The sequence below is a fragment of the Magnolia sinica genome, chromosome 9 (assembly GCF_029962835.1).
Source record: "Magnolia sinica isolate HGM2019 chromosome 9, MsV1, whole genome shotgun sequence".
In the NCBI taxonomy this organism is placed as follows: Eukaryota; Viridiplantae; Streptophyta; class Magnoliopsida; order Magnoliales; family Magnoliaceae; genus Magnolia; species Magnolia sinica.
In genome coordinates, this window is record NC_080581.1 from 20,061,262 (window position 1) to 20,088,622 (window position 27,361).

At 39.6% G+C, this 27,361-nt stretch overlaps 1 protein-coding gene across 3 annotated transcripts; it reads left to right on the forward strand.

Annotated features, from left to right (window-relative positions):
• Positions 1–4,753: 4,753 nt before the first annotated feature.
• On the forward strand, positions 4,754–27,070 carry LOC131254703 (homeobox protein knotted-1-like 13). 3 transcript variants are annotated; one of them, XM_058255397.1, is made up of 6 exons: positions 4,754–5,798; positions 18,666–18,786; positions 23,254–23,447; positions 23,859–23,990; positions 25,760–25,896; positions 26,543–27,070. In XM_058255397.1, the coding sequence occupies exons 1-6, from the start codon at positions 4,938–4,940 to the stop codon at positions 26,580–26,582; spliced, it is 1,485 nt and encodes a 494-aa protein (XP_058111380.1). In that variant the 5' UTR covers positions 4,754–4,937; the 3' UTR covers positions 26,583–27,070. The 3 variants fall into 3 exon arrangements, with proteins under 3 accessions (XP_058111380.1, XP_058111382.1, XP_058111381.1); XM_058255399.1 differs by having other exon boundaries at positions 26,554–27,070; XM_058255398.1 differs by having other exon boundaries at positions 4,756–5,798; positions 26,546–27,070.
• The last annotated feature ends 291 nt before the right edge of the window (positions 27,071–27,361 follow it).

A 27,361-nucleotide genomic window follows, 5' to 3' on the forward strand; every position in this document is an offset into this window, starting at 1 on the left:
TGTTTGGGAGCGTGGATTTGGAACCCCCTGGATTCGCAAACCCCAGGATTGGAAACACCCTGGATTGGCAATCCCCTCGGTGTGTTTGGCACCCTGGAGTGTGAATAAACTTTAATTCAAAAATACCTATACATGGTATATTTACGGGGGTTTGAATTTAATTACTAAATCAACTTTAATATCTCCAATTAGTGAGATATATAATTTTTGACACTATGGTTGTGATAAGCCCGCCAAAATATATACTTTGCCTAAAAATGATGAAATTCCAAGTCTCAGATGGACCGCATGCTTAAGATCATGTCCGAGTGACTAACCAACGATTTTTAATCGTTGATTAATATGGACAATGTTTGGATGGTGCTGGACTATATTTGGACGGTGCTGATCTACATGAACAATGTTTGGACGGTGCTGATCATCGTTAGTGGGCCATGTGCCCAGTAGAATGATAGTGTACAGTGACATACATTTATACCTGCAACTATTAAAATGATTTTAGGTGTAATCCAAGCTCTCACCTTGGATTACAAACCCCCTCAAAGAGGGGATTGGGAACCCCCTGGATTGGCAATTCCCAGTTGCTTTATGCAGCCAAACAACTAAGGGGATTTGAAACCCCCTCTAATCCCCTCCAATCCAAGGTGCCAAACGACCCCTAAGGATAAAACAGGGACATTATGGTGGGCCCACATAGAGCTTTTCCGGTAGCGCACACTCCCAAGCGGTGCTGTTTGATACACTGCGCCCTTACACGCCACCAAGTACTCACGCTTGAATAAGGGTGGCACTTCACACACCACATGCACAATATAGCACACGTATGAAAAATCAGTACCATCCATCAGTTTGATTGAAGCATGTAAATTCTCCGGTAAAAAAAAATCAGGTCTCTCTAATATTTGTGAGCCAAAAATGTGATAAATAAATGGACGCTTAAGAAAAACTTGGCCAAGTGTTTTTAAGCAAATACTCTTTTTGTATATTGATTCCCACCTTATAAGTGGAGTCGCCTGATTTTTTATTTTTATTTTTTATTTGTTAACAATGGAATCCTCCTGATCGATGGCCTGGATCTCACAAAAGCCTGCCAGATTTGTGCACGTGTTGCCAAGTGCACCTACACGTGGAAACTATGCACACGTGTGTTCCATTGTAGCCTGTCATGAAGAAATCCCCACTCCATCCTATTCATGTCTAGAAAACAGGTCCATCTAGTCAATCAGTTGGACTGCAAACATCAAATTTGGACTGTTGGTCAATTTTGGTCCGTTGATTTATCTTAGACCGCTGGATAATCCGATGATCAAGCACATGTGACAATGTGGTCTATGTGTTGCAGATCGCATAAGTTCAACAGGGACTTTGGGTCAACTATTCTAGATCGTCCATCTCTTTCTGACATGTGTGGCCCACCTGATCATCAATGCAACTTAGTCAGCCAGACCTCTCATGTGTAGTACACTGGGTTAAGTGTCCCGCGGGCTGTGTCTTGTAATCGCGGTTCTTTAACACCTTCGCTTTGGAGACCTGTACCTGTACGATCCCTGCGACCGTACTCGTATCGCTTGCACGCAGCACCGACGTCCTTACCCTGTCCTGCGGTGCTGAAAAAGCTGTGGGCCACCATGATTTATTTGTTTTATCACTGCCATTCATCCATTCAGCAGCATTCTAGGCCATGAGCCAGAAACGAGTCAGATCCAAATCTCAGGTAATCACAGCTTTGGTGGACCCCCGATCCACTCGGCGGGAGCCCTAGCTGTGAGGCTCATAGTAATATATTTTCCTTAAATCCACACCGTCCAACCATTTTGAAAGCCCATGTCAAGGCATAATCACAAAATCTTAAGTGGACAAGACTATTGGAAATAGTTGTGAGTGAATCCCCGCCATTAAAAACTTTATGGAGTTCACCTAATTTTTATTTTTCATCCAACCCGTGGATAAGGTCACAAATACCTAGATGAAGGGATCATATGCATATAATTTTGATCCAAAGCTTTTATGGCCCACAAGAAATTTTTAACTGTAAATTACTACCATTTTCTGTACTACGGTCCATCTGAGATTTTGGATCTGCTTCATTTTTTAACAATGCCTAAAATGGGCTTTCAATAAAAATGGATGGTCTGGATGTAGTCACATACATCACGGTAGGCTCCACAGTCTGGGTCCCACCCACTTCGTAGCATTGAGAAATTGCAAATCCTCCTCACCAAAAGAGGAAAGTTACGGGGTGTAAACTAAAAATATCGGGTGTGAAATGTCTCTGTTTCTCCTCTCAAATAAAAGCATCTTTTAAATGGGTGTAAGTCGCTGAATAATTGCCGTCCGCCCAAAGGTAGAGCCGGGGACCACTCTAGAGAGGGCCGAGGACGTCACGCCACGTACACTGTCGACCCTGAGCTGCTACAGCGCGTTTGGGGCCACACCATCAGTCGGCAGACCGGAATCATCAATAACACTTTTTACGCAGCGCCTAAAACACCCAAGCTCTGTGGACCCCACCATCTGTATATGTCAGATCCACTCCGTTAATAAAGTAAAAACCACCGTACAACAATGGATTAACCGAATGAAAACTCAGTACTATTTATTAATCTACGGTTGACATTTGTTCCTGATGGTGTGGTCCACCTGAGCTGTGGATCTGGTTATTATTTTAACCTAGCCTGGCATCAAGGAAAACACCTTACGGACGGTATGGATTTAAATATAAAACATGGGGTTGGAGCGGATTCTGATTGGGTAGGTGGGGCCCACTTGTTTTCGGCTTTACGTGCGGGGGACCACGAAGGCATAATTAAGCCGGCGGCGCACCAGACACGCGAGTGTGGGGAGACCCCTCGCCTGGCCGATGCCAACTTGCCAATCAGGACGGGCCCACAAGGCGATGCTCTTATCCACGTGGAGTGCTCTCATTGGCTCCTGAAGAGCGCGTGCTTTCCCTCCGGGCCCCACTTGTGGTCCTTGCTCTCACGGCATGCCGCGTGTCGAGCGGGACAGATTGGGGTCGTTGTCCGCGACGGGCGGAGTGGAAGGCAAGGAACTTAACCCTTCTCTCCGTCTTTCCTCATACCCTTTGTTTGTCGTTTTCACTGAGTTTCAGTTGAGCAACTCGCACGCGTAAGAACGAGGGATGAGGTACATACACGTGTGCCATATTCCACCTCGATATGTACCCGGTAATTACGTGTTCGCCATTAGAAAACAGATACATCCAGTCTCAGGTAGCTCAGATGAACATACCGAATTTGGAATGTAAAAAATTCTAAGGAAAAATCAATGGCTTATGTAACAGTAATTCTCTTGAATGTTTAATAATATAGTTAAAAATCTTAATTTACAACTTATCAATGGAACAGATCTTCCACACGTTTTCTATTTCGACACGTATGAAGAGATGAATATCTTCAAATATCATGCGAGAGAATGGTTTCCTTTTCTCACGTTGTGCCGATGGAGCCGGTCACAGCAACACGTGTCACGACCGGCAGTTTAACCCTCCAGCGACGATAATCCGCTGGCATTAACTCGTGTCTCTTAGCTGCGTCGGGTTTTTGTCGATATCTCGCGCCATTTCCTTATAAAACTCCGAACCTGAAAATCCACCACGTGTCATCATCGACGACGTCCGATCTATTTCTCGATCCTCGCATCGACGATGATCCGCTAAAAAAAGCTTTTGTAAGAACCTTTTATCGCTGAAATTAAATTCGGCGGCTTCAACTGCGGAAGCGGCACCGTCCCCGACATCTAGCAGGAGAAATGATCAGATGTAGTACCGTACAATAAGGTAGGATAAAGCCATTAATTTCCGCCCATATGTCTTACATACAGACTATCCTATCCGTAGAAAAGGTGGGCCACATCACGATCATTAGTCCATAGTAAGTAATCTGATAAAAACTTACGGTGGGACACATTTTTACTGCAAATCATTGATATCATTTCATGTGCTGATGTGGTGTACCCAATACATATATAATTCTGAGTTTCACAGAGGTAAATCATCATATTGTTTCTCATTTTTTGTACGGATTTGATATTTATATCAGTAATCAGATGAAGAAAGAAAGATGGATGTATCTTAAGTTAAGATACAGCCACTGTATCTTGATCGTTTCTCAATCTAGCATGTTTACAGTAATACCACCAGCATACGCGGTTTTCCCTTCAAAAGTGGTTTTTAGCCCAGGCCTTATATGCTTCTGGGGAGCACCGAAACCTACTATACGGATAGATAAAAAAGTACACGTGCAGATAGCCTACATACTTAGGCATGTGCACCAGCTCACATCCGCCGTAAAAAATTCATCGATTGGGTGGCTGTGATTATCCCAACAGATCAATATTCGTCCGATGCCCTGCACGCCGTATGGGCCACACGCGAAACCCGAGAGATATCAAGGAGTACAATTTCGATTGCTCCGCACGTCTATCTACTTTTCACGTTTTCATATAATACGAATACAAATAATCGGAGAGACTACAGTGTGCGTTCTTCACCATTTTTCAGTCGGCTTTGATCACCTGCCATGTACTGATCATGCACGTATTTGAATCCAAACCGTTAAATCCAAATATCATCTGTTGTACTGAAATTCTTCCGCTGTGCGTTAATCAGACGATCAGGACCGTCCAATTACCGTAATTTTTAGAAAGCAATGGATCTGCGATACACCGCCACGATTTGGACGGTCTATAACGAGGCAAAAAAGATCTACAAGGACATAAAACAAGACAACACCGTTCACAAGACCTGAAAAAAGCACACTGTAGTCTTTGCTATGTATTGCATATAACAACTCTCTCTCTCTCTCTCTCTCTCTACCATCGTTATGGTTTTGAAGAAGGCGATGAGAAGAACATCATCATCATCGTCACGACGGCCATCATCATCATCATAGCCGTTTAACTGCTTTCTCACGGAAATGGCGTACCACCATAACCATCTCTCCCACGAAATGGCGCTCCCGCATTTTACAGAGCACCAGCAGCTCTCAGAAAATGCTTCGGTGCTCCGCAGCATCATTCCAGACCAGTTCTCCCAACCTACATCTGATGCAGCGGCAGCAGCTGCTGCAGCTGCAGCTGCCGCTGGGAAAGAAGGGAAAGATCTCCACCGTCTGTTGATAGAAACGTCCGTAAAACCTCAACAGCAGCAGCTCAGCGGCAGTGGTCCGACGTGGCTGAACAGCGCAATTCTCCGCCAGCAGAGCCACCACTACGCCGACGGGAGCTTCCTTCATCTACAGACCACGTCGGATTCGGCCCCATCGGCAGCTTCCGTCGGTGGCGGCAGCAGCGGCGCGAGTCAATGGCTCCCCCGTCCAATCCTCCAGCGGAACGTGAGCGATGTCGTCAGCGGCGGGCCGGCTGATGATGTACCCGTCTCGAGCGACTCGATGATGGCCGCCGCGATGTCGCACGGGTCGGCCGACCTGAATAACGCTGGCGGCGGCGGGGGGGCCGGGACGGGTCCGGGCCAGGGTCAGGCGGCGAGCAGCGCCGAGCTGGTGGAGAGCGATGCTGCTGGTAGTGGGGAGCAGGCCGGGGACGGGGTCGCACCATGGCAGAGCGCGCGGTACAAGGCGGACATACTCTCGCACCCACTGTACGAGCAGCTGCTGTCGGCACACGTGGCGTGCCTGAGGATCGCGACACCGGTGGACCAACTTCCGCGGATCGATGCCCAGCTCGCTCAGTCGCAGCATATCGTCGCCAAGTACTCGGTGCTCGGCCATGGGAACCAGCTGATTGTTGGTGACGATAAGGAGCTCGATCAGTTCATGGTCAGATTTCTCTCTCTTTCTCCCTCTCTCTCTCTCTCTCTCTCTCTCTCTCTTTGCTTTTCTGTTATCAGTTTGCGCTTGTCGGTAGTTTTTATTTATCATTAAATCGATAATTCTGTTGCTAATTATTGTTAAATATGTATAAAATCATATGAATTAAGATCTTATTTACGCAAAATCAAAATAATTAGTGTATTCTTGGATTCTATTCTTTGTTCTCAATCTTTTATATTGAGAGAGAGAGAGAGAGAGAGAGAGAGTTTTCTCCCTTCTTTTTGGGTTTTGAGTATGCATTACTTGATTTCTGATAAATATGAAGACAAGGCCGAATTCATCAATCTGGATTTGTACTGTTAGTTGGTGAGCATCCAAATGTGCTACTTGTGTTGCTTATGCTACCATTTTTATTTTTTATTTTGGCAAGCAATGCCAAAACATCATAGATTTGGTCTATATTTCCAGTGTGCCCGAGATTGTGCGGGTTTGACAGGAGTTGAGTGAGTTACAGATAGGGTAAATGGTTCCAATGAAAATTATGAAAATCGGTAGCTTTTAAGAGATTCTGAAGTTGTTGTGAAAGTGGATGGATTGTTGGCAGTAGAATGCTTTCAGAAACTTATCTGTGTTTCATAGAAGGGTTTTTGTTGGTTTTTTTTTTTTTTTTTTGAAGAACGAATTTTGGAGCTCATTCTGTCTGGGTTTTGAAAACTTCACTCTCATAAGGATAATCTTCTCTTTGTTTGATTGTTGTGGGTGGATATCTTGTTTATTTCTTTCATGGGGCTGACGTGGTTCAGGACCGCCAAACCATCCAAATCTGGTTGCTTTTGCATCACCGTGAGAAGCCAAAATTTGGATTCCTTGCTTGGAATTGATATATTGGCAACTCAAAAAATAAACGTTCTAGCCAATCATCATGTGCCTAAATTCAAAACCATTTAAAAGCCCCACCTTGATAAGAGGACCCCTTTGAATACTTCAAATACTGGACACAAGTGCTGCCGTAGAACTGATATTCTTCTTCGTCTGGTGGGTCTGCTCAAGCACAAGACATAACTACAGACGGTGTAAAACAATTTTATTGATTTAGTTGGAGTTATGGAATGATATTCTGATGAATGCGTTGCAAACTCTGTCTGCTTTAATGATTGTAGGCCAGCTATGTATTTGAAATTTAAATTCTAAAGTTCCTTCCATAATGCAGGGAAGGAAAGCCATGCAGACACAAATTCATGGCACACAATTCAAGTAGACACCTTTCAAAGGGAAAAAAAGAACAATGCAAGAGAGGAGCACGACCTCCCACGTACATGCGAACAAATAAAGACAATCAAATAAAATTTACCCATTTCTATGACAAGTAACTTAATATGAAACCATGTAAATTAGAAAATACCTAAACCACCCATACATTCTTTACCCACTTTACAATATCCAAATTATCCTATCCAAAATGGGAAGATGCTGAGGGGAATCCTTGACAAATACAACATAAATTACCTTGCACTCTCAATACGTTCTCATTCAAATTAAAAGATAAAATAACAATAGTTGTTTCTTGCCTCAAGGCATTGGATTGATTGAGGTCTACTATTCTACGCTCCATTGGTCTTGTGATCAGTGACACTACTATTAAGCACTCCATTAGTCTTGTGATCGGTGACACCACTAGTATCTGGCATCCACAACTTTACGGCCATTACTATTTATTATTATTATTTTGAGAAAACCTATCTCAGCCCCTTAAGGATTGTTACGGGGCCATTACGACCATTATAGGATTGTTACGAGCCATTACAGGTCAAATTTTTTGTAATGGTCTGTTATGCGGCCTGTTGTGGCCTGTTACAGGCCGTTATGGGTCAATTTTTTTTTTTTTTACTTCATAATGCTCAACTGTTATACGACTATTACAACCCATAACACATAATAACTGCCACCATTACTATTTTGTAACCATTTTGTAACTATTTTGGAATACCTAGTTTCCACGTGCTTCTCTCAATCGGTGAAGAATTAGGCTCAAATTGATTTGTGGCATGCCCAACTTGTTCGTACTCCTTTGTCTCAAATTCATTGTCTTTATCAAAATTTGCTTAAGTGTAATGGTAGAATAGTGTAGTGTGATACCCTCATTTTTCTAAACACAATCATTCTTCGTTTCCAGAGAGAAATCAAATATGTTTATCCCCATTTAAAATTGTGCACTCTAATGTTTGGGGACCATCTCTCGTTACTTCTTTTGTTGGATTTGCTATTTTGTTTCATTTATTGATGATTGCTCATGTAATACGTGGATCTCTTGATATCCAAATATGATGTTTTCCCCAGATTTTGAATATTTCATACCATCATCCAAACTAAATTTGGTTGCCAAAAAAAAAAAAAGGTTTCTCACTCAGATAATGGGTGAATACATGAGTAATGAAATACAACATTTCCTTCAAGAACATGGGATTGAGGCTCGATATAGCTATGCACAACGCAACAGAAGAGTGTCTTTCAAAGGAAAAATCATCATCTTCTGGAAGTTTCCAAATGTTTACTTGAAGGAATGAATGTTTTGAGGATTTAGTTGTTTTAACGACTTCATACCCATTGTTATTAAATAGTATAAGCAATCGTATGCGACCCAAGGGGGTTGTGCGCATATGTGATCTCCTATTTGCATATGCCATCACACAACCCCCAATTTTTATTTTTTTATTTTTAATGGCACAAGTGATGGCATAATTGCATAAGCCATTGCATATGCCATGACATAATCCCATAAGCCATCACATATGCCATGACATAATGCCTAATGGTCATAAAACTGCATATGCAACTATGCATGTGTTATATGCCTACAAAATGGCATATGTGATCACAAATGACAATGCTATTCATATCTAATAAATACTCCTGACCTCTATTCTTAATAGAAAAAGGTCGAAGTTCTACTCTTAAACTGGCAAAGATTTGTTCTCAATTCTCCCATGTGTTTTTGGGTGCGCACTTCTTACATCTCCTTGGCTTGTCACATGATAAGTTGAGTCCTTGGTCTATCAAATGTGTTTTCTTGGGATACACCAACACCAACAAAAGATATAAGTGTTATAGTCCTCATCTAAGAAAGTTGTATTTGTGGATATGTTTTCATGAGTCAATTTTTTCTTCTTCTTAATCATCTCACATTGGTTCAACTCAATGGCTTCCCACTTCATCCTTTACAATTGTTCCTCTTCCTGCTATTACTCCTAATGCTAGTTGGGATGCTTTAAAGGACACTAAGGAGTTAAAAGTGTATACTCAAAGGAAGAAGAGAATAGATGTAATGCTTGACTTTATAGACCAATCATCAGTCCCTTCCACTATTCCAGGTAATTATAATCCCCCTCGAGCTTATCTTGATCTTGATTTTCTCATTCTTCTTCTTGAATGGACTAATTTTTTGTCTTACTCGATATCCTTCATGTTTCAACCTCAAGTCCCATTATTAATTTTGTTTCTTATAAATCTCTATCTTCTTCTTTTTAGTCCTTTCCTAATTCGTTGTCTTCTGTACCACACCTTTCTAGTGTTGCAGATGCCCTTGCCCGTCCAAAGTGGAATGAGGCAATGCAAGATGTTATTACTCGAAAAAAAAATCAAACTTGGGTATTAACATATGTTACATATCTTCCCAAAGGAAATGGGTGGTTGGCTACAAGTGGGTATTCACTATTAAGTATCACTCAAATGGTTTAGTTGATCGGTATAAAGTTTGTCTTGTAATTAAGGGCTTCGCTTGAACATTGGGTCTTGACTATCTGGGGAGCTCTGCTCTCATTGCAAAGCATAAATCTATATGCATTCTTCTTTCTCTAGTTGCTCACAAATCTTGATTGTTATATTAGCTTGATGAAAAAAATGCATTCCCATATGATAAACTTCAGGAGGAAGTCTATGTTGCTTATCCTGATTTTAGCCTAAGTAGGATTGTGTGAGGGTTTTAGGCTAAAAAGGGCTCCCTCAATCTCCTAGGGCATGATTTGAGAGATTTGGTAGTGTTATCCTCAAGATAAGTAGCTATAAGAGAAGATCAACAGATCTTACTGTACGGACAAAAGGAATAGGAAACTACTATTCTGATTGTGTATGTTGATGATATAGTAGTTAAAAAGTGATGAAACCTATGAGATTGAGCGGTTGAAAACATATTTGCATCAAGAAATTGATATTAAGGATTTCGAGATACGAAAATACTCATTGAGAGTTGAAGTTGCTCATTTAAAACGAGGGATATTTGTACCCTAGGGAAAGTATACGATAAGTTTATTAAAGGATATAGGTATGTTGGGGGCCAGTTGATACACCAATAGAACAAAATCATGGGCTTCATTGCAATTAGGAAGATATCATTGTGGATCCAGGTTGCTACAAGTGGCTAATAGGGAGGCCTATTCATCTAACAAAAACCAATTGGATATTCCATATGCAATTAGCATTGTCAGTTAATTCATGCATGCTTCTAAATCATCTCATATATTTGTGGTTTATGGAATTCTAAAACACCTGAAATTAGCTCTGGGAAAAGGTATCTTATCATCAAGTCATGGGCAAATGAACATATAGAACGATGCATTGATGCAAATTGGGAAAAAATCAACTGCCCTGTTTCACTCCCGTATCGCGTAACAGTCATAGTTGTTACCTAATACGTATTGGCTTTTACGGGCATATCGTAATGGATATAGAAAACCTTGGCTTCAACACTTGATCTTGCCTTCATAGATGGGTACTGTACTTTTTTGGGCAGGGTTGAAAATCGACAAACAATCTACTATAGGGTATTGTACTTTTGTTGGTGGGAATCTTGTTACTTGGAAGAACAAGAAAAATATAGTACCCTATAATAGATTGTTTGTCATTCTTCAACCCTGCCTAAAAAAGTACAGTACCCATCTATGGTGGCAAGATCAAGTGTTGAAGCCAAGGTTTTCTGTATCCATTACGATACGTTCGTAAAGGCCGATACGTATTAGGTAACAACGATGACTGTTACGTGATACGGGAGTGAAACGGGGCGGTTGATTTTTTGGGACCGTATCGGCCATTATAGTGGCCGTAAAGGCCGTTATGAGACATAATGACCGTTACCCCCGTAATGGTAAAAAAAAAAAACCACCACTTTTTTTCCTATTTAAATTCATTTTTCTCCTTAATTTTTTTTTCACTTTTCTCATTTCAAGAACTCTTCTAGATCATTTTACAACAAATTTCAACTACTTACTATAGTATTTAAGTTAAAACTGTAGATTAGAGTAATTTGAGCGAATAGAAGCTTCAAGGGTTTTTTATTTTTCAAAAAAATGAAAAAGTAGTATTTATGCCTTTTTAATGATTTCTAGTTCTAATGCCTTGATTGTGATATGTAAACATTATAGGCATGTAATCATGTTCACAAATTCACTAAACAACCCGATACAACACTCTCACCAAAGAGTGGATTGTTACACTACCATAAACATGTTATAAACAAAAAATGAGTATATATTTGGAATATTTACATTATTCTGAATGTTCTACATATTTTTTCATCTTTTTTTTTTTTCGAGCAAAGGAAAATTTTCAACCGTTATGGGGGTCGTAAAGGTCTGCCCTTGTATCGGCTGTTACAACCAATTTCGTATCGGTAACAGTGGTGATCGTTATGGCCACCGTAACCGATATTGTATACCTTGGTTAAAGCAGAGTGTTGGGCTATGGCACGTAGCACTTGTGGATTGATGTGGCAAATGACGTTTATAATTAAATTGGGAATCGAAGTGAACCCTTCTACTGCTCTTTAATGTGATCAAGGTGTTCTGTATCCGTTACGATACACCCATAAAGGCTGATATGTATAGGTAACGGCCATGACCGTTACGCGATACAGGGGCGCAATGGGGCAGTTAGTTTTTTAGGACTGTATCAACCGTTACGGTAGCCATAAAGGCCGTTACGGGGCATAATGACCACTTTTTTTCTTTTTCTTCTATTTAAATCAAAATTTCTCCTCATTTTTTCACCTTTCTCATTCCAAGAACTCTCCTAGATCATTTCACAATAGATTTCGACCACTTTTACTATAGTTTTTAAGATTAAAACCGTAGATTGAAGTGATTTGAGTGAATAGAAGCTTTGAGTGCCAGTTTTTCAAAATCGAAGAAGTATAATTTATGCCTTTTTTTTTCCCCCTGATTTCTAGTTCAAGTGCTTGATCGTGATGTGTAAACATTAAAGACATATAATCACGTTCGCAAATTCACTAGACAACCTGATACAACACTCTCACCAAAGAGTGGACAGTTATACTACCATAAACATGTTCAAAACAAAAAAATGAATACATAGTTGGAATATTTACATTTTTCTGGTTTTTCTATATATTTTTTCAGATTTTTTTGGGCAAAAGAAAATTTTCAACGGTTACGGGGGTCGTAATGGTCGTTACTCCCCTGTGTCGGTAATGGTGGGGACCATTACGGCCACCATTACCAATACAGAATACCTTGAATGTGATAGCTAGGCTACTAGCGTTGTTAGTTAATTCATATCCAATTAGTGTTGTTAGTTAATTCATGCATGCTCCTAAACCATCTCACATAACTGTGGTTTGTAGAATTCTAAAATACCTTAAATTAGCTCTGGGAAAAGGTATCTTGTCTTGAAGCCATGGGCATATGAATATAGAAGGATCATTGATGCAAATTTGGCAAGGTTGAAAAACGACAAACAATTTACTATGGGATATTGCATCATTGTTGGTGGGAAATCTTGTTACTTGGAAGAGCAAGAAGCAATCTATGGTGGCAAAATTAAGTGTTGAAGTTGAGTGTTGGGATATGGCACGTTGCACTAATTGATGTGGCTAAGGACGTTTATAGTTGAATTGGGAATCGAAGTGAACTCTTCTATTGCTCTGTAATGTGATAACGAGGTTGCTATACACATCACCAATAATCCAGTCTATCATGAGAGAACGAAACAAATAAAAGTAGATTGTCACATCATCAAGGAAAAGGTTGTTGCAAAGCTCATTTCTATACCCTTTTTACTCTACCATGATTTGATCAATTTTTATGTATTAGAGTGGATATCTAGGGTTTTAAATTGAACTTTCAAATTGAGTTTGAATTAGGGTTCAAGGTTTAGTGTAATTTTTTTTTTAAAAATAAAATTTCTTTGAGCTTATAAACTGGATCTTGCTGTTTTATTTTGAAGACTTTAGAGGATCTTGCTTGTTTATTTTTCTTGTTATTCTATTTGACATTGTTGTTCTATGACGAATTATTATGTAATTTCTATTATTTAACACATTGTATTGATTATGCGGCTTTTGTAATATATTTGCCCCGTGGATGGTTGGCTTGATTGAGTATTATTTATTATTATTTTTCTATAAAGGCTTCATTCAGTTTTAAATTGAAGATTGTAAGTTATAGGGATGGTCAGATCCTCACTGAAACTAATCTACTTGGGAAATTTTTTAGTTCAAGCTTAACTTTTAAAGCATTTCACTCAACCATTGCCTTGTTTATCATTCTACATTGTAGTTTCTATCAACCTTCTATTGTTTGCATGTGTTGCAATATCATAACCTTCTTTAATTCAACAATGGGCATTAAAAACATGTTTTTGTTTTAAATCTGAGCTTGTTATTTCATGTTTTATAGTCCCCAATTTGGGAAATTCTGCACTGAGAAACTTATATTATAACCAATCTCGCCTCCCATCTTGCGCTAGATCTCATAATCCATTATATGACCCTGCTCTGCGAGACAATCTGGTAAATGCTCAAATCATTTTCCTTCATGGGTAGCAATTTCAACAAGAAGGCTACATATAAGAGCATGATTATCACAAAAAATTTCTCTGGTTCCAAGTCCCTCCTCTTCCATATCAAGTAACTCAACTCGTAACCAATCTTGTACGCCATCTTAGATCTTATCTCCTAATCCATTATGTGACCTACTCCATTAGACGATCTTGTTACTTGCTTTATAATGAATTTCTCATTATCATAATGGATTCCCAATCCTTTCTGCTTTAATGATAACTATTTGACTCACTCAGATAACATGCTTTCAGACCCATCTCTTGTTGTAACAGATCCCATCGCTTTTCACTTTAAGGCTATCTTGTGATGCCTCTCTCTCTAGATTTTTTCCCCTTATTTTGACTCGATTACTCTTCTACCTTTAGTGTAGGTTTAAGTTGTTAGTGAGTGCCTTTCCATTTAATTTCTCTTGTTTGCATTAATCATTGACGGAACCCTTCTATGAGCTTCAAATCTAAGAAACTGATGGGCAATTATCGTATCTATTACTAAGTTATGGACATTGTACTCATAGAAAGCAAACTTTATGCTAGTAGACATTTGGAGGGAATGGGGTTCTAGGATTTTCAACAAGAAAGCATGCATAACAGTCTAATTCTTTTGAGAATTAACAAACGAAGAGTTTTTGCTTAGAATCATAGAATGGGAAGCCCTGAGTTTGTAAACTACTCAATCTTGTAGAATTGGTAATGTGATCGTGAACAAACATCTAGTCTCTAGATGGTGCTGATGGGTTAAACTTGAGGGAGATTGGTGAAAACATAAAATATAGCTTGGATATTTTGATCAAGTTGAATTGCGAAAGTTTGTTGGTCTTGTTAGCGACTCAAATGGGGAAGGTATGGTTGCTTATTCTCAAAAGGCAAGAGACTAAGAATAAGCATGATTTTTCTGGTTGAGCTACTTGGATAATATGCCATTTAAAAGAAGATTCAGAATTTATGGATCAAATTTCACTTAAAGTTGGCCCTTGAGTGTGTCAGCAATCAAATTCCCCAACCATTAGATCATTTTTAATTTTCTATTATTGGCATTGCTCATTTTTCACTCTATTTTGAGGTAAATGTCCATTTGTGATCTACCAATTGGATCGATGCCATAATCCAATTACCCTGCCTTTTTTCATTCAATTTTCTCGCGGAAGAGACATACAAAGCTACACTAACGATCATGGGATTAAACTTATGAGTTATAGTATGAAACTTTGGGAGAGAGTGATTGAGCAAAGACTAAGGCATGAAACGACTGTATCAATAAAATCCGTTTGGTTTCATTCGCTGAAGCTATTTCCTACTTAGACGATTGATGAAGAGATATAGGGAGAGGAGGATCTACACTTGGTCTTTATTGACCTAGAGAAAGCATACAATATGATCCTTAGAGAGTTAATTGGTGAGTGTTGGGAAAGAAATGAGTTTCAAGAGGATATATTGGCATGATTTGTAAACAAAGAGAAGACAATCCTCCTTTGATTTCATTGTATTAGAGACAACCCTAAAGGGTTGAATATATAGATCTACAGTCATCTATGACCAGCATTAGTTTGAGGGGGGATCCAGATCTACAGTCATACTAATGTAAATAAGACTTCCTATGAGCTGTCTATACTGTATAGGATCATCCAGAGGGCTTCCCTCATCCTTCCAGAACAATTTCAAAGTCGGGGCTTTTGTTTGGATAGCCTCACAGCCTCACTTGATAAGAGCCTTACGATTAATCTGTTAGGGTTAGCTCTTAAAGTGGGTTACATGCAGCCCACAGATCTGGATGATGATGTTGATGGTTTGGATAGACAAAATGAGCATCCGGTGAGGCCCGTGATATTGGTGTCACACTCATTTGATATGCCTTAGGAATAAAAACTCTATCATATGAGGAGTTTTAAAGTAACAAGGACCTCTTTATCTTTATGAGAAGTGTGGAGACGTAAACGCGAGTGTTTGTAAATGGGTAGAAAATCTCACCTTCTTTTGTATAAAATTAAGCTTTTAGTCCCCAACTTCACATGCAGTTATGCATGAAAGCTTTCCAAATTGAGTGATGCATACGGAGGTGCAAGGAGGAAGAACCAGAAATTAGAAGAGTCTAATTGATATCTTCTTCCTTATGGAAACTAATGCTTATTAGTGTTGGATCACACAGTTTTTTTTTTTTTCACACGCACACACACCCCACACACTCACGCTGGTGGAATTTCACCACCTATGGGTACTCGAACCCTTGACCGGGAGTTGAAATTCCTGAGAGTCTACCACCCGGGCAAGAGTAAGATCATTTGAGTAAGATCATTTGGTAACTAATGGTTTTACACTAACATGAACATCTTAAAAATAGGGGAATGGTGATATTTAGCATGCGTGGGTTATGGTTCTGCATTGAGAAAGCTAATCATGTGCTTCTTCATACTCTTTCTCATTGCTCATTTTGGAATGTGAGTGTTTTTGCTGTCTACTCAGGAGGTGATAGAAAGCTGGATTGTTTTGTTCATAATGATGTTGTTGCTCTAGATCGAAAGAAGTGGGCGAATATTTAAAGGGACATTGATGTTTGTGAGCATGTTGGTTAAGAAACTCCACTTCAAGCCTGTTTCTTGGTCTAGGGTCCACTCTAATTTAAAAGAACACCCTCTGTGATGCTTTAAGCTCTAACCAGTGAATGACTGCTTTTGCAAGATCTTCATGCACCGATCACAGGGAAAGAGAGAACAAATGTACCTCTGTGTTTCGTAATTAATGGCCATCCAATTGCATGAAGAAGAAGATGACGAAGCTCTTGGTCTCAGATCTTCCTTCTCTTTCTCCTTCATATGCTGCTTAATGGGATAGCCTTCTGCATGAATCACAAGTGGAGTTGGGATCAATATCGTTTTATAATCGAGAGAAAGTTGAGTTTTTCCCACCAATTGACTCTATTTTCCACCATCTCCACACCTCTCACAGTAGGAAGAGGGAGTCCATGCAACTTCTACACACTCCACATGATGAGATTGTTGGGTACGTCAGCCCCCTACCTTCACTTGTATGACCACATTCTTATGGGGCCAACCAGAAGCTCATCACATCGTTCCAAACCTTCCAAACCCATCGTCTGGACACATGTTCTGCATGCGACTCTCCCTTAGGACCATTGCTAACACAAGCTTCCTGGTCTTGTTTTTCTTCACAGCTGCCTTTATTCTCCCACCTTTCATGCTAATTGGGATACCCCTCCCCCTAGACACGTCAAGATAAATTTTGATGCTTGCTCTTGGGGCAATCTCGGTCTAGCAGTTATTGGCAGGGTCCTTAGGGACACACACGATGGAACTCTATTGGAGTTTTTTCAACCCTGTGGAGATCAGAAATTCAAACTATGCTGAAGTTGTGGCCCTGCTTTAGTGTGCATGGTTTTGCTGTGTTTCTCTTCTAATTATATCATTATCGAAGGTGATTCAAGTAACAAAATTTTGTGGGCTAAAGCTAATATCTATGATAGGAGAATTGCGGACTTGATTGAAGACTATAAGGATCTGTTCTATGTTCTGTCCTTCTCCTCCTTGCTTGTCCCGGAAGAAGTGAATTCGCCAGTTGATTGTCATGCAAAGGCTGGGGCAAGCAGGGAGCTTTTGCAGCTACTCATTGTCTGTTGGTTGTCTTTCTTGTTTTCCCTGTAATGTTTGGGGTCCCTTTGCTGGGTTCTTTGATTTTTCTCTCCTTTTTCTCTAATAATTTTTTTTTTCATTATTTACAGAAAAGACTGTTGTCGGTCAGGTAAGCAATGGTTATGAGATCTTTATCTATTTTGCCTGATCAACAAGGATTCTTTTTGGTGAGATGGATACTTGATGCCCTAAGAAATAGGTCAGATGGCCGATATCCTTTTTCTTGAAAGAACTCATGAGATGGTTCTTTAATCAGTCATATGCTGAATCTAATCTCTTGTGATATGATGCCGTCAACATAGATGAGGAGAATAGCACGTCCTCTAGGGGTAAGTCAATGAAAAACTGAGGGATCATTAAACATTGCTTCCAAGATAACACATCAAAAAATTTCAAACCATGCACGTTGGAGCTTAAGGCAATATTAGGATTTGTTTGAGTGACCAAATTTTAATCAGTAGAGTATCTTGGTGGCTGGGAAATATAAACTAACGTGTAGTTCTTATGGAGAAAGACATCTTTTACGTCCATTTGTAATAAAGGTCAATGATGTAGTGTAACAATAACAAGAGTTTGAACCATAGTCAATCACATACTGCTACAATATATATCAATCCCCAAAACTGGAATTTGGTGAATGTGTTGTGAGAGTTGATATATCATAGTAAACAACATTGTGAAAGTTTCCTGCACTTGGATCAGCAATCTGTGATCACACTTGATTTTGTTCGAGCAATCCACATCAAACTTGATTGTAAGAACTACGCTTCTACTAGAAAGTCTGATGAAAACATGTCCGGTTGATCATGTTCCAAGTTTGCAGATGGTTTGGTTATTAAATGGTCATTAATGATGAAAAATAGTAAAGGGTAATGATAATTTTATCATAGGATTAGTGCAAGTTCTTTTATTATTTAATTTAGGTGCTTGGGCTAATTTGATCATTTTATTTGTATTTGAGTTGTATGTATTTGTAAAATATTTGTTGCTTGAAGGAAGATATAAATTGCAATTTTTAGGCTCTTGGAGCTCACACATTTAAGTTTTATCTTTAGTTCTCAGGTTCATGGTTGTCTCCATGTTTATATTCCTTTTAATTATTTATAATTTTATAGGATTTCAATTATAAACCTGTTTAATCTTCCATCAAATTATACTGTTTCAGGCTATCTAGTCGGAGATCAAACATATACAAAATTCTTTATTGGATTTACTATTACATGCATTGCGCACATTCACTACATTGATGAATTCATGCATCATCCCTTCTGAACTTCATTTTAAGAATATGAAAGTGTTCATGGAGATCTATTGAACCTTACATTCTTGTACAATTCAACCAAATTGTTCTCATTTGTCTGATCCTCAGTTTTCTTTTGTTTAGACGCATTATGTTCTATTGCTCTGTTCCTTTAAAGAACAACTACAACAGCATGTTCGGGTCCATGCAATGGAAGCAGTCATGGCTTGCTGGGAGCTTGAGCAATCTTTACAAAGCCTAACAGGTGACATCCGATTTTTGTTAATCCAATTGGGATCTGGTGTTTTCAACACCGGTTGCAAAATAGACTGAGAATAATGCAACAATCTCTAAAACCTATTCATTTAGAAAGCTTATCATTTGCATTAGTTATTTTAGGTCTAGTTGATTTTTGTTACCTCTTAGTTAATGCATATGATTCTAATCCGCTGTCAGCTTAGTCGTTAGACTTTCATGGTAGAATTTTGCAATGATGAGTATTAAGTCTTCTTGACCCGCATGACTGTTTTGAGATACTCAACCACAGCTCTGTACTATCTGCCCCGAAAACAAAAAAAAAAAAAAAAAAAAAGCTTCTCATATTGCAAGAGTACTCAACTGCAGCTTCAATACTTGACAAGAATTTTAGGTTTCACGTATTGTTTTGGATTCAAGAGTCATTAACAAATGAACTGAGGGTTTTACACAAGGGTAAGTTAATTGATTGTCTGTAGATTTAGTGTGACAAAAAAAGTACACGTTCATCCCATTCAAAAGTAGAACCAGTTTTGATGACCTGTTATGCGGCGCATGCAGATGCAATAATCTCTGAATCAGTAGTTTCTGGGAGTACTGCTAGCAATAAATGGTGGCTAGGTTAAAAGCAAGAGTAAATTTAGGTTATAACTGATATCGCATTATGATCTTTGGAGGGTGCATATATTGTGAAGCTTCAGTACACTCTTAGGCTCTTAATAACCATCCATCCAGATGATCTTTCACTCTATAGATTAATGATACCTGAACTTCATAGATTTAGGAAATCTTGGCAATGTTGACCATTTGGAGATTGTAGTTATTCTTCTACTTATTGTGTTAATTAACAAACACGGGTTTTGTGGAATCAACATTTCTAGTATTTATCATAGAGTTTCTTTGCGAGTTTCCATTCTTTGGTAAACAGAACCCCCTGCTCATATCTTTTTGCACTTTGGACCTCCATATTATACATGAATTAAGGCATTGTGGTCTTCATACTGATATCTGGATGACTTTTTCATTCCCCCTTTTCTTAAAGAGTTTCTAGTTGGTTCTAGAAACCAGCTAGTGCCAATGGCAATGCTGAATATATGCTACACCGTGTTGGTTAAAGAAAACAAATATATATATATATATATATATATATATATATATATATATATATATATATTTATATATTCTGAATTATGGAATTCCTGGGAATGGCTTTTTTCGTTCTGCTTTTTATTCTACGCAGTCACTTCTAATGTCTCTGGGTTAGCCATTGTTTATTGGCTAAAGTAATGGGGTTTCATTTCTAGCCATTACTGCTTTTGGAGTGAACCGTTTAACCACACTTTCTTGGTTCAGAGAATTACTGGAATTTAGGTAAAATGCAGCAAACTTAAAAGCAAATTTGCCTAACTACACAATGCCAATTTGCAAAATAATGGAAATTTGCAATTGAAAATATAAATGTAAAGTACTCAACTTATATTTATATAGGGAATCTTATCCTGGTAGACGTCACTCTGAGGATTCTACAGATTTATATTTCAAAGGGCTGTGCACCTTGAGATATCTATTAGTTTCCTTGTTATATTATGGTTTTATACCGAAATATGTCAATACTTCTGTGAATTCTAAGAGGTGCGTCTTTGGAAGAAACCCAATTTTGCTGGTTTGTCACTTTTGTCAATGTGGATATATGGTTCTGACAAAAAGTGATTATTCTATTATCTGGTGTTAACCCATGATTGTAAGTATACAAGAAAAGGAAAAAGACTATCCTATCCCCAGACAACCCAAGTACAATACACCCACTGCATGCTCTCACACCCCCCTCAAGCTCAACATGGTTAAACAGAGATCATTGAGAGTTTTCTTAAAAGATATTTAAAACGATGAACAACGTGAGACTTTGTAAAGAAATGAGCAAGTTGAAGATCAGAAGAGGGTGGGGCAAAGCTAATGTCCTAGCTTGATGGAAATACTGAACAAATTGACAATCAATCTCAATATGCTTTTTCCATTCATGAAAGACAGCATTGCAGGCTATTTAGATTGCATTCTTATTATCACAATTAGAGTGTTGTCGGAGACCATAGTTTTTTTTTTGAGAGGTAACAATTACTTTGTTAAAAACAGAAAGAGAGTCGGAGACCATAGTCGGCAGACCATATCAGCTAAAAGCCACCGTAGCCAAATCATTTCTTCTGCAGGGGTGGTTTAATTACCCAGTATACGATCATTTACAGTTGAGAGCCATATCCTGTATGTCCTGTGTTGCCAAGCACACCCTTTATTTGACCTTGAGCGAATGAATCTTTCTCATTCTCTGGATCAAAGGAGGTGTGGATCTACTGTAGCAGATCCACCAGAAAAGAAAAGAAGAAGATTTGAAGTAATTATGATTCTAACAGGAGTTGCCATGGAAATTGCTGGAAAAAAACAGAAGAGATCAGGTTCGGGTTCAGATCTGGTTTTGGCCTTTGGATTGATATTGTGGCCTGCGTCAGACTGTCGATTGGAAAATTCAGGTTCATAGGATGAGTGAGATGGATGAGTGGAAAGACAGATAAAATTAGAAATTAATGCATTCAAGGGAATTTAGGAGTAGCACCAATTTGTAATAAGATGAGGGAAAGTAGATTTGGATGGTTTGGTCATGTGCAATGTATTGGGGGATCGCCTAAGCACACAGAGATGAATCAAGCAAAGTATTCCAATCGCACAATCAAGCCCAATCACAAACACTCTGATTTTAAACTGGGGAAAAAAAAAACCACGGCACAAAGTGACGGATGTGCATTATGGAAGTAGAAAATTACAAGAGATAGAAATTACCCGATTCAAACAAGCCTCAAATAACCCAAGCTACACCCTTGAAACCTTAGAAATGAATTAGAAAGCTCTCGATACCCCCTATTCTGGATTACACCTATATATATAGTCTCTACGTAAATCACAATCAAATATAGGAAACAAATTCCACACTTATGCAATTCTGCATAACTATGCGTGATCATTTGATGACACCTTCAATGACACTTCAAACATCCTTTGATGGCATCGAACTTCTTCGATGTCATCAAACAAAACACCAAAACGTTCCAACGACTAAAAATCAAGTTTCTGTATTTTCTCGATGGCACTTTGATGGGACTTCGATGTCATTAACAGCTTGTCGATGGCATCAAACCCATTTCGATGGCATCAAGCAGGACACCAAAAATGTCCAACAACCAATTGTGAAATTCCCGGATTTTCTGATGGCATCAAGCAGCCTTCAAATGTATCGAGCTGTCATCGACAGACTTGTTGATTTACAGATTTAAGACATCAGTCAACACATGAAAACCAAGAACTGCATTGGTTAGAAGTGAGTTGGTACAAGTTGAAGTCTCCAAAAGGGCAAGTGGAAGGTGATGCATGACATTTAATCACATGCTCTAAAAGCTCGAACTGATAGAGTACGAATACCCTTTATCTCATAGCCTAGGCCTCACATCTCATGGGTTAGGTTCGCTGCCGAACCCCCCTTGTGGGCCCCACTTCACATGGGTTCCGCTTCACACGAGCCACCCGCTTTACATGGGTGGGGCTCGCCTCACGTGGGCCACCCCACTTGAGCCCATTGTGAAAATGCCCCTGCATTAGAAGGCCCAAAAGGATGTGTGTGGAGGTAGTAAGAAAATACTTGATGAGCTATGGTCTAACTGAAGTTACGGCCCTTGATTGAGGGAATGTCGGAAAGGATTCATGTAGCCAACCCTAATTAACTGGGATAAGGCATAGATGATGATGATGATGATTAAAACTATGATCAAATCTTGTTATTCAAAACTCGGCTGAGTATTCGACTTCTCTGACTTTAAAGTCAAGTCTTGTTTTTGAGTTTTTTGAAATGTTCTGCGGAGAGTTGAGCGTAGAGAACACCGATAAGATTCATGGATTTGGCAGCATATTTTAATAATATTTTGTATTTTAATATTTTCATATTATTACAAGGTTATAGTGGATTCTGTAGGGGGAGCTATAATGGGTTATGATTTTATGAATAAAAAATCTGTCTATTAAGAAGGGCAGAAATTGTTAAATTTTATTTAAGCAATGTTCTATCTAATTAAAAGCAAACAAAAATAACAAATTGAGAGCTGATGCATCTAAACTGGACTATTGAAATCCAGTACATATCCTTCATGAGTACTTCACAATTAGAAGAGTCCATTCAGTACAACTATGCACCCATTACCATGACACTTGCATTAGTTATTTTGCCATTTTCAATCCTTGAACTCGGTATTGAAAGTTTTGCTGTTTTAATAGCCCTAGAATGCACTTAAATGGTTTAATGTTTGTAACTAATTATGCTGCAAATTTCTGTGCATGATTTAAGATGATACATATACATTCATAATTAATGTGTGTTTGGCATGGGGAAGTTACAACCAAGGCTCATGATTACTTGTCTATGTTGTTCGTAATGGAACAGGTGTCTCTCCGGGCGAAGGCACAGGTGCAACTATGTCAGATGATGATGATGATCAGGTTGACAGTGACACCAATTTGTATGAGGGAAGCTTGGAAGGAGCTGACACCATGGGTTTTGGTCCTCTTGTGCCAACTGAGAGCGAGCGATCGTTGATGGAGCGCGTGCGGCAAGAGCTGAAGCATGAGCTCAAACAGGTAGGATAACAGTTCCTATCATTTGTCAATAGAGATGCTATGGCTACTTGTCAGAGTAGGATTTTGGATCCTACTGTTCACACACATGCCAATGCAGAATGCGTGTGGCCTGACACCAGTTTGGTTGGTCATCGAGTGGGTAACACATGTATGAAAGAATTGGACTTTGAAAGGATTGACCCAACATTCCACATTCAACATACATGTGTCCCATGTAGTGCCGGGCCATCTGATTTTCAGGCCATGGCACATTCATAGTGGACACACCTGATGAACTGACTGGATCTATTACTCAACACTCCTGGTTATTTGAGATTCTATGCTCCGGAGTAGCCATAGCAGGTCTCATTTGTAAGTTGATTTATCTACACATGGAAAGGATGTCAGCCACTTTTTTGTTGGTAATTGTAGGGTTACAAGGAGAAGATTGTGGACATACGGGAGGAGATTTTACGAAAGCGAAGAGCTGGTAAACTCCCTGGTGACACTACCTCCCTCCTTAAGGCTTGGTGGCAGTCACATTCCAAGTGGCCATACCCAACTGTAAGTGTTTACACCTCTCCCTCACGATTACCATTAAAACTACTGTACAAAGTTCTTGCAATTTTTGTTCAAATGACTGCATGCAGGGGCATCTTTTGTTGTTTTTCTGCAGAGGAATTGCATGCTACTTGATCGTTCAACCTGCGTATCACTTATGGTCCCATGGTTTATACATTCAGATTATTTATCTGATGGACTGCACCCTAGAGAGACCATGCCCAAAGCCTCTCTTATGGCTGAAGATTCTAGCCATGCATGCAATCTTTGGCCTTTTATCAGTTGAATCTGAATTCTTGCTGTATTTCTTTTCTTAAATGTTTACTTTCAGCTCACCAATTCATTGTTTAGGATTTGTCCAGTCCTTAGTTGCAAGATCCTTTTAACTAGGTGCCGTTCCTGCTTTGGGTCCTGCTTAGGAATCTTGCTCCCGCTCCTGCTTCCTATTTCCTTGTTAACATTTTGAAAGAGACGTTTCCCCGCTACCACCCAAAGTTGTTGCTGCTTCGCTTCAGTGTCATGCAACTCTAGTCCAATCAAGGACATTTTTCGGTGCACGGTCATCCACGGTGGGGACTATCATGTCATGTCTAGATCTCTGGACCATGGGCCCCACTTATACATACTGAAAACTGAGGCTATTATGCATGTCCTTGGTTCCCTTGTGTTGTGGCTTAAATATTCCTCTATTTTGCATCTCTTTAGAGTACTTCTCTTTTCCATGGGAATTATGGGATCCTTGACCAACGCTTATCATGCCATGCTCAAAAGTTTTCAGTTTTGACAAGTGTGGCTTATAGCGTTATCAAGTTGTCTGGTGCGTCCCACCAAGTTTAGACCATGCTCTAAAATTTCCTAAATAGGGTAATTCGAACCTTTCAGGTTGTAGCCAAAAAATAGATGGCTGAGAGAACAGTGGTTGTCCATGTTCAACTGAAAAATTACCAAAGGTTGGTGGCTAAGTTCTTCCTATCTGGGAGTTTGTCTTGTTGTCCTTTCACAGTAGGATGCAACTGGTCAATGGTCTGTATTACCAAATCATAGGTCTTATTTTTCATAACTGAAAAACCTGTGTATGCATGCAAAGTCTTGGGTCGAGAATCTCTCAGTGCAGGGGATGGGTACCTTGATCCGCATGTCACCCAACCTGATTTGAATGGGTCCGGAACTCCGGATCCCATTTCCTGGACCTGCTAAGAATCATGTTGGGCTTGGGTCTAGCCTTTTCAATGCTGTTAAAAATTAGGTCGAAGTGGGTTTGGGTCCAGTCCAACTTGGAACTAATCAAAATCAGGTTGGATCAGGTATGGGTCTGCTCTAGTTAGTTTTCATAGTTCTGTGATATATATATTAAATGCATACTAAAGACATATTTTTATTGTTTAACAACAATTATATTAGGTTTGCCTAAATCAGATGCAAGGCAGCCTGTTTACACACCATCCATGTATTAAAGTGACAATTGCATGCGATCTAATCCATCCATTGGGTGTTCCTTATTCCAAACCTTACCCAAAACCTAAATTCAAATTCGTGCCAGGTACTCAAACCCGATTGGATCTAGGTCCGTGGTCTTCAACTGAGGATCCAAAAGTACCTGGACCCAGCAAGAACTGAACCTGGTTAGCTTGGGGAGTTACTATAGGACCTGACCCAATCCCGACCTGTTGACAGCCATAGTGTGTGTGTGTGTGTGTGCATGCGCGTTCACACGTGCATGTGTGTGGTTGAGAGTTGAGAGTTGATATAAGTTAGTTTTGGGTCTTTTTCAGGAGGACGATAAAGCAAGGTTGGTGCAGGAAACAGGATTGCAATTAAAGCAGATCAATAACTGGTTCATCAACCAGCGGAAGAGGAACTGGCACAGTAACCCTTCGTCCTCTACTGTTCTGAAGAGCAAACGCAAGAGGTATGGTGAAATTTCTGGAGGGTAGAAGTTTGGAAGTAACCATTTATAGCTTATATAGAGGCTGCACTTTGTCCAGAGGAATTATTTGTACTGTTTCTCATTCTCAACAGTACAGTCTACTGACTGTCGATTGTTGGGCCCACCGTAGATTGGGGAAGCCTATAAAATCTCCCAGATTGGAAGCACTCTGCCCTTCAATTGTTGGACCACATTCTATTGAATGTGAGCTGTTTCTGTATTTTGTCCTTAACCAGGGCCAATTATTGAAGCATTAGCATCATCTGCTAAGAATTATTTTTAAGAAATTCCCTATCGACAGTGGGGCCAATTAGATCAATGGCTGGGATTGCCAAACCACCTGCACCACAAGCATCTGCAAGCTTATTGTTTGCTGATTGATGACTCTATAATGCCTCTGTGCAAACCTCATGTGAGATTGGCATTCAACCATCCTGTTCTTATGGGTCGGAGAAGGCAGGAAATGGAATCCTGCTCAATGTGATTTTTATTTTCTGCTCCACTCCGAACTCAAAATGGATGAGTTCTGCTGAAGTTGTGGAACCAATCCATATGTGATAGTGCTTTCCAACAGGCCTTAAACTTTCAGACACTCCAAGGGCATCCCACTAACTTCGATTCGGAAAAGAAGTAATGCAGGTGACAACAATGCTGAACGCTTCATGTAAGACAATGGCGATGGATTCAAGTCCGGACCACAAACAAAGCCTTGCTGATCCAGTGCTGCAAATTCAAGACAGTTAACTGCAGAGCAAATGCTATAGAAAAAGATGCATGCTAATCAGGTGGGGCCCACATAAAGGCCATGGATGGTGGGATAGCAAGGGCAGCAAGCGGTTGATTTATACCATGACGCAGCTTGTCAATGGGCCCAAGAACATCGATGCATTCGGTTGAAGTAGTGATAGAAGCATTAAATTTTTTATGAATATTAATGCCAGGACTGAGCGTTTGGCCTTTGTATTCTTCGCGGCATTGGGGAATTAGGTTCTCTTTTGGGCCCTATACATATCTGTGAATAAGAACATTTACAAGTTTTTGGGTGTACAGTGTAATAATTCCTTGCCTTAGTACTGCCAACAGTGCCTCTTGGTGAGCAGTGTATGTTAAAAGTGATGAAATTGTGGAATACAAAGAGATGGATGTTTATGTTCTATTTTCAAGAGGTCTTAGGGATGCATAGATACACTTCTAGTGACATTCGTGCTGTAAAGAAGCATGGAGTATTTATTTTTTTGAGGAATTACATGATACCGTTGTGGGGCCAACATCTCTGCACCGCATGCATGGGTTTTCATAAATGAGAAGTGGGGCCTGTGATGGGGCAATTCTGTTGTGAGTGAACACCTCTATATCACACCACAATGATGTAAACTCGACCCAACAACAAATCTGGATCAACCTTAGGTTGTGGGCCCAACATCTCTGCACCGCATGCATGGGTTTT

Excerpts from the sequence above, each read along its gene's own strand:
- LOC131254703 (XM_058255397.1), top strand. The coding sequence starts at position 4,938 with ATGGCGTACCACCATAACCATCTCTCCCACGAAATGGCGCTCCCGCAT. Across the intron at positions 23,991-25,759 it reads CCAAGTGGCCATACCCAACT|GAGGACGATAAAGCAAGGTT; the intron begins GTAAGTGTTTAC and ends GGTCTTTTTCAG. Across the intron at positions 25,897-26,542 it reads CTGAAGAGCAAACGCAAGAG|AAGTAATGCAGGTGACAACA; the intron begins GTATGGTGAAAT and ends GATTCGGAAAAG.